This window comes from Camellia sinensis, chromosome 4 (assembly GCF_055761805.1).
Source record: "Camellia sinensis isolate YWXY chromosome 4, ASM5576180v1, whole genome shotgun sequence".
NCBI lineage: Eukaryota > Viridiplantae > Streptophyta > Magnoliopsida > Ericales > Theaceae > Camellia > Camellia sinensis.
Window position 1 is genome coordinate 98,318,331 of NC_138964.1, and position 10,763 is coordinate 98,329,093.

The 10,763-nt window shown below is 36.5% G+C and overlaps 1 protein-coding gene across 1 annotated transcript; it reads right to left on the reverse strand.

Annotated features, from left to right (window-relative positions):
- LOC145823913 (uncharacterized) lies at positions 1 to 628 on the reverse strand. Its single transcript, XM_082923470.1, has 2 exons — positions 267 to 628; positions 1 to 223 (listed from the first exon to the last, which is right to left on the reverse strand). Exons 1-2 carry the CDS (start codon positions 626 to 628, stop codon positions 1 to 3), a joined length of 585 nt encoding a protein of 194 aa, XP_082779596.1.
- Positions 629 to 10,763: the final 10,135 nt, after the last annotated feature.

Below are 10,763 nucleotides of genomic sequence, written 5' to 3' on the forward strand. Positions count from 1 at the left end.
TCAAATAGCAGCCTTGTACGTCTTCTTATTGTGATTCCCATATTTCAAGCACCTTCCACACTTGATTTGCTTCACATTCTCACCCTTAGAAGGTTTCCTCTTTTTCTTGTTCCGTCTGGGCTGCTTCTTCGTTATAGGAGGTTTGATAATCGAACTACTGACACCATCAAAGTCAAATCTCTCACTTGAAGGCACTAGATAAACAGATTCCTTGTACGACTCTCTAAAACAATCCACATGAAAAAAAAGGATCAATGAAATCATACATATCTCTACCACTACTACTCAAAGCATGCACAGCATGACAACAAGGAAAACCATTCAATTGCCATTCATGGCAAGAACAAGTCCGTCTACTAATATCAACATAAAAAGAAATAGAAGAATGAACCTCAAGCACAATATCACTAACAACAATCACATCCCAAGACTTAGCTAGCTTCAAAGAATCCACTAACTTCTTTTCCATAACTGGATACAATTTGGTAGTCCATCTTTTAGATTCAACTCTTTTATTTGACAATTGAGTCATGATTTGAACCCTAATCATATCAACCATACAAGTAATAAGCAACTCATGGGCCCCACCAATACAATTATTGTAAGACTCAACAGCATTAGATAACATCTCACCATATCATTTCCCTCTAAAAAATGCATTGGCCCACTTATCATTTTACAAACCATCCAACATACTATCAACTCTACCATTCCCAGCAATACGCCTCAATTTCTCTATATAATGTTGGAAAAGAAGCAACAGTTGGCGCATAAGCACATTTAACTAATATTTTCATCAAAGTCAGCTTATAATTAGTACGAAGTCCCACAAATTTGTCAATCAAATTTCTCTTCAAATGGTTCAAGCAATATGCATGATCTGCATTGGAGAAAACCACTGAAAGAGCGTCTAGCAATCTATATTGACGGTCCGATACAAAAGTCAATCTCCGCCCTGAACCACCAGCTTTTAACAACTAACTTTAAAACCACATCCAATTATCTTGATTTTCAGCGTCAACAATCACAAAAGCCAAAGGAAACAAGCCTGAAAACAAAATAATATGTAACTGCAAAAATTAGCAGACTCACGATACAATAACAGAAACCAAAATCCACCAACTACCAAAACACACTAACAAACCAAAACTATACTAACTATAAATAAATACATACCTTGATTACCATCCTTTGATGTTGCTATAAGCAAATGCCCTATAGCGATTCCGGTTCTACCTTTCTGCATTTATTGTTTTCCGGACTTGGGTTCCATGATGTTGGTGGTTGTATACCTTGTTGTCATCCTTTAATTCCGCTTGATTAAGTTTTAGGATGTACTGGGCAGAGTTGTTACAGGTTGGTTAGGCTTTGGTTTCAATTCTTTGTTGCCCAGTTTTTAGGGGGTCCGCTCGAGCGGGTCTTCTTGTGCTCGAGCGGAGATTGCACACTCCCAGTATTTTGGTGCTCTGCAGAACTTTTGCAAGCATGTTTTTCACGCTCGAGTGGGTTTCTTTAAGCTCGAGCGGTCGCGCTCGAGCGGGTAGTACTTTTTGGTGTAAAGTTCTGGGAGGGGGAAATCTACGCTCGAGCGGACTAGTTTTCGCGCTCGAGCGGATGTACTTTATTCTTGTGTCTTGGCGCTCGAGTGTGTCGTCTTGCGCTCGAGCGGACCTATTTTTTTTGTTCTTGACGCTCGAGCATTGTGTTCTCCGCTCGAGCGGGAATGTCGTATATCAGTTGGCAGCTGGGCATTTTAAATTCACTTTTTACATTCTCTCTCTCTCTCTCTTACTTTCCAAAAAGATATTTCGAGAGTCTCTCTCTCTAGAAATTCCCTTCTCTCTAGGGTTTGATCTAGTTAGAGTGCTTCCCTTTCCTTCGGCCTTTGTAAAAGTTGGGTTGATCGTCGAGGGCTACATTTTAATCCGAGAATATTGAGTTTTAAAGCACGTTGAGTTTCTTCATCTTCTTTCCTTGAGCTCTGAATTTGAGGTAGGGATTCGTACTCACTCTTATGGTCTTTGACATAGATTTTTGGTTGTTTTGATAAAGTGTTGAAGTTGGGTAATTTGGGGACTTAGGGTTTAAAAATGTTAAAAGAGGATTTTGTTATTTTGATTCTAGAATGTGTATTGTGGGTTCAAAATAATGATATCATTGTTGGTTGTTGATATTTAGACCATTGGGTCGATATTGGGAAATGGGGTAGACAACCCTAATTGGTTGTATAAATTAATTGGTATAATTAATTTGGAAAAATTGTGATTTTATGGAATTGAGTTGGAAATAATGAAATTGGTTCAGTAAATGGTAGAATAGTGGAGTTAGATTTATTAATCACTCACTTTTGAAAACATTGATATTTTATCTGTTGGAGTTTTTATTATCTGTTTAGAAATAATTGCTTGGGCTACCGGTGGAGGGTAGTCTTGATTGTTGTAGACAATGCATGATGATTAGGAAAACTAAAACTAATCAATTGGATATGTCATAGAGTATGACGGTTGATAGAATACATTAACGTTATGTATTGATTGATTGTGTATATGACCTATGTGTATATACGTTGTGTGTGTGGGAGGAGATAGGGGATGTACTTCACGGTTTAGGGAAGATAGGAGATGGACCTCTAAACCGGATGTTGTTTGGGAGGAGATAGGGGATGGATTCCACTGATACATCTCATATGCTTGTCAGTTAATGTGTTGATACAGCTCATATGCTTATCTATGGAAGTGTTGATACAGCTCATATTCTTATCTTTGGAAGTGTTGATATAGCTAAAATGCATATCTGTTGAAATGTGGATACAACTTCTATGCTTATCTGTTGAGATGTTGATACAACTAATATGTTTATCTATTGTAAAATGGGAAACGTTTCATATGAGTCACTGTCTCATATAAATGGTTGGCCAGGTTCTGAGCCGTTGATGTAAATTGTGAAATTGATAAGAAATGGAAACTGAAATGAAACATGAACATAGTGGTCACGTAATGAAAATGAGTTATGAATTGGTTTATGGAAATTGAACATTTATCAATTGCTAATGTCTTAGTTATTGCTCATACTGTATTTAGCATATCTCTACTGGGCGTTGGCTCACCCTTTATGGGACATTATTTTCAGGTACAGGTAGTATGTCACCTCCAAGGACATAGCTTGGATGATGATGAGAGTGGAAGACTCTTGATTTTGTTTATTTTGTTTGTATTACATGTAAATCAAGCCTAGGGCTTATTTTGTATAGAGTTAGTACTCTTGTTTTGTGTAACCAGGTGTTGACTTGGAAAGCTGTAAGCCCATAGGGCATTTTCTTTTGTTGTGAACATGTAATACAGTTGTAAGAATTACTCTGATGAATATAAATGGTTGGTTTCTTTTATATCAATGCATGTCTATAGTGATGGGTTTCATGTATTATTTTGAGGGCGTTACATGCCCCTTGTAATGCCCCTTCAAGAATGTACCATCAACAAAAAACAACGGACGACAAAATTGAAAACTATACAAACATGAAATGCCACAAACAACCTCCGAAAACACCCACTACTTTCATCCACATCTAATTCAAACACACTTCCAGGATTCATTTTCATACCCGTCTCAAGGTACCATCGAAGTTGGTCAAAAGAAGTTGCGAAATCACCAAACAACCCACCTCTTGCTTTGTCAACTCCTAACCATGCAATCCGATAAGAAACATCTATACCATATTGCTTCTTCAACTTTTTTTTAACTTCAATAGAACGAGTCAACGGATTATCACTAATATCATTATGCACAATATTAGACACAAGTCTATAACCAACCGTTTTGGTACATGATCTACGAGCAACAACCCCACAAGTATGCACATTTTCCAACTTCATAATAAAAAAAATACCGGAATTCATCAACACCCTTCCATGCATAAACCATTTACAACTCGTAGACGACTTCATCATACATTCAGCAGTTACTCTTGTTACATCATTCTTTAAATAATTCATTGCAAAACCACACTCAACTGCATACTTAGCCAATACAATGCGGAACGCTGACACTCCACCTTTAAATTCTTGACCAACACTATGTATAATTCCCTTCTAACTAGCAGATAACAAAACTCTCTCTCTAGTTCTAGATAAAAACTAGGCAACAAACCACCAAAATCATCACAATCGTTAACCAAAGAACTCTCACAAATTACAGAATCAATTATAGAAGAATTATCATCAACCTCCACAATTCTCCTATCATCTACAACAACATCAACAACATGAAAACCACTACAACCTACCATTGACATCATATTTCCCAAATCATCATCACATTCAACAATACAATTAGAATATCCAGGAATAGAGAAAAACAAACAAAAGTTACCAACACTCAACTCCTTGAACTTCATAGATATTTTCTCAATAACTTCATGATAACTACATCCCTCACTAATTTTAATAGCAGCACAAGACTTACTGTATTTGCACATTAACACGAAACAGCCCTCCATACTACAAAATCACAAACCAGCAAACAATTGTTCACAGATTCCAAACTGAAAAATTATACAGTTAACTCATATCAGTATCAACACTTTACAATTCACAATTCAAAACTGCAAAATTATACAGTTACAACATATTAGTATCAAAACTTTAGAATTCACAATTCCAAACTATAAATTCAAAACACATTACACTATACAACAAACAAAATCATTACACTATTTCACATACAAAAATCACAAAATAAGTATCAAATAAACAAAGTTTATCACAAATTAAAGAACTATAACAACATTGCCAAACACAAACCAGAGATCACGCAAATTTGCTTATCTATATATATACATACATATATGTATCGACAGATAAGGACAGAGTGAGATACACACATAGAGAGAGAGAGAGAGAGCGTACGCAGAAATCGCTTATACACAGAGATTCAGATCGCACAACCAGATCCACCTCACAACACAACGAGATCGACCTCACAGCATAAAGAGATCAGCATCATGAAGAGAGATTGAGATCGCAGACAACTTCGCATAAGCAAATATTTGATTTTTCACGTATATATATATCTCAAATCAAAGGGCAATATAGTCATTTAAAAAATAAGAAAATAAGAAAGGAGACCTCCGAGTACAAAACTTAAAAAACTGTGGATCTATTAGTCTATTAAAAATATAGTGGGATTAGAGGGGAAATACATGCCCTACATTGGACTACATAGTAATTTTCCCTTTTATTTTTTTTGATAAAATAATTACACATATATAGATCGTTTGGGATGTGGGTTAATTTTTTAATTTTTTAGTTTTTTGGCTATTTCGTTTGAGGAGTAGTTATTTTAACAAAAAAAAGTCACTATAAGTTATCACATCACTCTCACTATTTTCTGCACATTTTTTTGTACAAAATCAAAAAGTTACTAAAACAACTTATTTTCAAATGAGTCTGGGGCTAAAAAGTCTCGTTTGGAATAAGTTTTTTAGCTTTTTTAACTTTTGTGAGAGAAAAAATAAAATGATTATAATTTGGATGTGATATTTTGTCTTATTGACTTTTTAGTCTATTTTGCCTTTTTGTTACTACTTTAGCCCATTCTTTTATGTCAAACGAAGCCATAGAGAAATTTATGATTTTAATTATTAATTTGTAAAATTAATCACTTATCTGTAATTATTTTTAAAAAATTACTCCAAACTTTTGGCTCAAATTTTGAATAATAAACTTGGCCTAAATTGACTAATAGACAAGCTCACGTCTTATTTTGAAACACGTTGTTTTAATTTTTTTTTTAATTTTTTCTGTTAAATATAAGGTAAAAAAAATTAGTATGTTTAATATAATTTTTTTGATTTTTTATTAAAAAAAATATACATAAAATTTTTATAAATTATTTTTTTATTTTTTTATATAATTTATTAAAATTTTAACTTTTTTTAAAATTATTTTTTAACTTCTAAACTAAAATTAAAGACATAAGAAAATAAATCGGGCCTACAGGCAACCTAATAGGCAAGTCAATAAGCTATTTTTTATAATGGACTAAGTCGGCCCAACAACCCAATAGGTAAGTCAACAAGGAGGCCAACCGGATAATTTTCAATCCTTAGGCCCAAATCTAGCATATGCCACATTCGGGCTCGACCCGAGTAAAAAAAGCTTGGCAAGCCATGAACCTTCAATTTGAATGATAACATAACACTTCCGCTCCGTTTGTTTTGGCAAAAGATATTTTTTATGAAATTTTTTTTTTTAGAAAATGATTTCAAAAGAAAACATTTTTTTTTAATGTTTGGTGGTAGTGGTGATAGCGACAATAGTAGTGACTGTGGCTACAATGATAGTGGTGTGTGATAGTGATAGTGGTAGTGTAGTGACATTGAGTACTGTGTCTGTGGTGACATTATGAAAAATATGGAAAGACAGAAACAATATGGTGTTTAGACAAGAAGAGAGCAATGTTCAAGAGGTTGCCAGAATAATTCATCAACAATCATTTGAATTCGCCAAGCTTTCCAAAATGATCATTTCACAAGTCAGTATCTATGTAAAGTAACTAATTGGTGTCTTCCTTGTGTAGGTCAAATAAATACATACTGATGCTCAAAAGGAAATCCTGGTGCAACTGGAAAAACTAAAGAAAGCAATACATAAGACAGTAAAGCAAGCCAGATTATTATCTACATAAACTTGACCACCCGATCACACGTTACAAAATCCACTCGAAATTCACTCATCGTCTATGCTTCTTAACTTCTTCTTTTTCTTCTTACCTTCACTAGCAACTGAAAGATCTCTATCTTCTTCATCCTTACTCTTCTTCTTTTTCTTCTTCTTAGCAATTCCCTCATCTGCATCAAGCCCATTCACACCGTTCCCATTTTTTGCAACTTCATCCAGTTCCTATTCTAATTTTCGTTTATCCTTCTTTTTCTTCTTTTCACTTTTGAGCTCCTCAGAAACATCCCCATTTGTATCTGCATTTGGTTTATCCTCAGCCATAGGATCATCACACTATTACAAAAATAGTTAAAGATCACACTTTGAAAAAAAAACTATCTCACTTTTATTAGAAGTGTGATAAAAAAAAATTTAGATTGATGTTTTAATCACACTTAATTAGATTGAGTGTGATAATATTTATTTTTTGTGTCACTTTTTAATTAAGTGTGATTATATATATATACTAGCGTATGCCCGTGCCTAAAGGCACGGTGTAAATAATATTAAGATTAAAATACAGTTATAAAAATATATTTAACAGACTATACTCTACGACAATTGTTTAAAGCCCTTTAGCGACAATTGTTTAAAGCTGAATTCAAGTTATTAATTTAGAAAATAAACACTGTAACGCCCTCAAAATAATAACAATAAACCCATCAGATAAGACATGCATTTACATTTAAACTAACCACACTCTTATATTCATTAGAGTTCCGTTAAATAAATATTACATGTTAACCTCATAACAAAATGCCCTACGGGCTTACAGCTTTCCAAGTTAACACTTGGTTACAACAAAGAGTTCTAACTCGTTTACACATTAAGCCCTTGGCTTGAAGTTACATGTAATACATCAAAAGTAAAACGACAAAAAACTATGCCCGCCACTAGCCTCCCAGCTAAGTCCTTGGAGGTGGCATGCTTCCTGTACCTGAAAATGATATTCCCATATAGGGTGAGCCACAGCCCAATAGAAATACACTAAACCAACCATGGACAATGACTAAAACATTAGCAATTGATAGTTGGTCAACACTGATACAATCACATAAATTACATATTTATGTCAACGACTTACAAGTCCCAATTACTTTTCATTTTCCCTTTTTCAACAGATAAGCATGCCAGCTCTATCATCATTTCCACAGATATGTATAAAAACTATATCTCACATTCAGATAAGCATAAAAGCTATATCCACATTCTCAACAGATATGTATATCAACAATATCCACAGATAAGCATACAAGCTGTATCCACATTCTACAACAGATATGTATATCAACAATATCCACAGATAAGCATACAAGCTGTATCCACACTTCACAAAGATAAGCATATGAGCTCTATCTTCACTTCTCTAGACAAGCATATGAGCTCTGTCTACGGAGTTCATCCCCTATCTCCTCCCAATACCTATCCGGTTTAGAGGTACATCCCCTATCTTTCCCTAAACCGCGGAGTACATCCCCTATCTCCTCCTCTACACATAACGCATATAAACACATTGGTTCTATATACAATCACACAATACACACATTTAATGTATTCTATCAACCGTCAAGTTCCATGACACATTCCATTGATTAGTTTCAGTTTACTTAATCATCAAGCATTGTCTACAACAATCACGACTATCCTCCACCGATAGCCCAAAGCAGTTATTTCTAAACAGAAAATAAATGCACAATGGATATTCAATCAACATTTCATTCCTTCATTCCTCTCAATTAATTATCCCAATTAATTAAACAATGTAATTAGGTCAATTCCCATAATTAACATTTCAACCCTTAGGTCCCATTTTCATCAATGATTCAACATTAATTCCATTTTCCTTGCCAAACATGCATCTAGGTTTATTATGAATAAAACCCCAACTTTTGTAAAATTATGTAAAAGTCCCATACTTTCACCAAATTACCAAACCAAGCCCAACATCTCAAATTACCAAAATTTAAAGACAAAACCCATAGAGAGGAGTAGGTTATCCCTACCTCAAATTCGGAGTTCCAAAGGAGAAGACGACAAAACCCAACGTGCTCCAAAACCCGTGATTTTCAGATTAAAATGAAGCCCTCGACGATCAACAACTTTTTTGTAAAGGCCAAAGGTGAGTAAATCACTCCTACTAGATCAAAACCTAGAGAGAAGGTAGAGTCTAGAGTGAGAGGCTCAACAATGGTGATTTTGGAAAAGTAAGAGAGAGAAGAGAAAGTGAAAAAGTGATTTGAAAAGTCACAATTTCGGGACTTTAACCCAGGTCTCCGCTCGAGCGTAAAACACCCCGCTCGAGCGGCCACTCACAGACTTCCGCTCGAGCGGCCAACCTCCCGCTCGAGCGCAGAATGCACTCGCTCAGCACTTTTGCAGAGCTAGACCCCCGCTCGAGCTCCCAACCCTACGCTCGAGCGTACAACGCTGCACAGGAAAATACTGAAAGGGTGTAATCTCCGCTCGAGCGCCAAAATCCCCGCTCGAGCGTACAGGCCAAAAATCTGGGCAACTAGTTTTGGTTTCTAAACTCAACCAACCTGTAACAAATCCGCCCAACACATCCTATAACTCAAATACGAAGTAAAAAGGATGGAAACAAGATAATAAACAACTACCAACATCCACGGACACATGTCCGGATCACGGTATAACAAGGGTAAACCCGGGATCGCTATAACCTCCCCACCTTAAAGAATTTCGTCCCCGAAATTAAACACAAGTTTTCAAAAACAAGTTTTCCTCCATTTTAAACAATGTTACATTTTAACATTCAACAATTCGACCCATTACCGGTCATCCCATCCCTTAAACAAGAGACATATCACAATATGTAAACAACATATGTATTTTCAACATGCATCAACATTATGCACTATCCTTCCAATTTCAACAATATATTCAACAGATATAATGTTACATTCAACTTCCATATGAGGCAAGTTCCAAAACATACTACCAATAATCAAAACATCCTCAATGTTTCACAACTTAAGACATATATAAAAGCTCTTAAGTTCAACAAAATGTAAAATTCAAATACAAGATTACATATCAATAAACAAGTCCGGATATTTCTCTCGGATTTCCAACTCACGTTCCCAAGTGGCTTCCTCCACTCCGTGATGTTTCCACAAGACTTTCACCAAAGGAATGGTCTTACCACGCAGGACCTGATCCCGCCTATCCAAGACCCGAACCGGTCTCTCCTCATACGAGGCATCCTCATCTACCTCTAAATCGCTCCAATCCAGCACATGTGATGGATCTGGCTCATACTTCCGAAGCATACTCACATGAAACACGTCATGCACTCCGGACAACTGCGGCGGTAAGGCTAACCGATAAGCAACCTCACCTATCCTTTCAAGGATTTCAAAAGGACCAATAAACCGAGGGGATAACTTCCCACTCTTCCCAAACCTCATCAGGCCTCGCCTAGGTGATATCTTCAGAAAGACATGATCACCTACCTCAAACGCCAAAGGCCTCCTCCTACGGTCAGCATAAGATTTCTGCCGACTCTGGGCTGTAACAAGCCTCCTACGGATAAGCTCAACTTTCTCCGTCGTCTCCCTAACCAACTCCGGATCCAACAAAGGTGCATCACCCACCTCGGCCCAACAAACTGGAGACCTACACGGTCGGCCATACAAGGCCTCAAACGGTGCCATACCGATGCTAGACTGAAAACTGTTGTTGTAGGCAAACTCTACCAATGGCAAGTGCCTCTCCCACGTCCCACTGAAATCCAGGACACAACCCCGAAGCATATCCTCGAGGATCTGAATAGTACGCTCGGACTGCCCGTCAGTCTGAGGATGATAAGCCGTACTAAAGGTCAACTTAGTGCCCAAGGCACTCTGCAAACTCTGCCACAACCTAGCAGTAAAACGAGGATCTCTATCTGAGACGATCGTCACTGGGACCCCGTGCAATCTCACTACGTCCCGAATATACAAATCGGCAAGATGATCTACCGAATCTCTCACGCGCATAGGAATAAAGTGCGCCGACTTAGTCAACCGGTCTACAACCACCCAAATA

What these genes read in the sequence shown, in the direction of transcription:
- LOC145823913 (XM_082923470.1), bottom strand. Translation starts at nt 628, where the DNA reads ATGTTATCTAATGCTGTTGAGTCTTACAATAATTGTATTGGTGGGGCC. An exon ending in AGTAGTAGTGGTAGAGATAT is followed by an intron (nt 224 to 266) that starts GTATGATTTCAT and finishes GGATTGTTTTAG; the next exon opens with AGAGTCGTACAAGGAATCTG.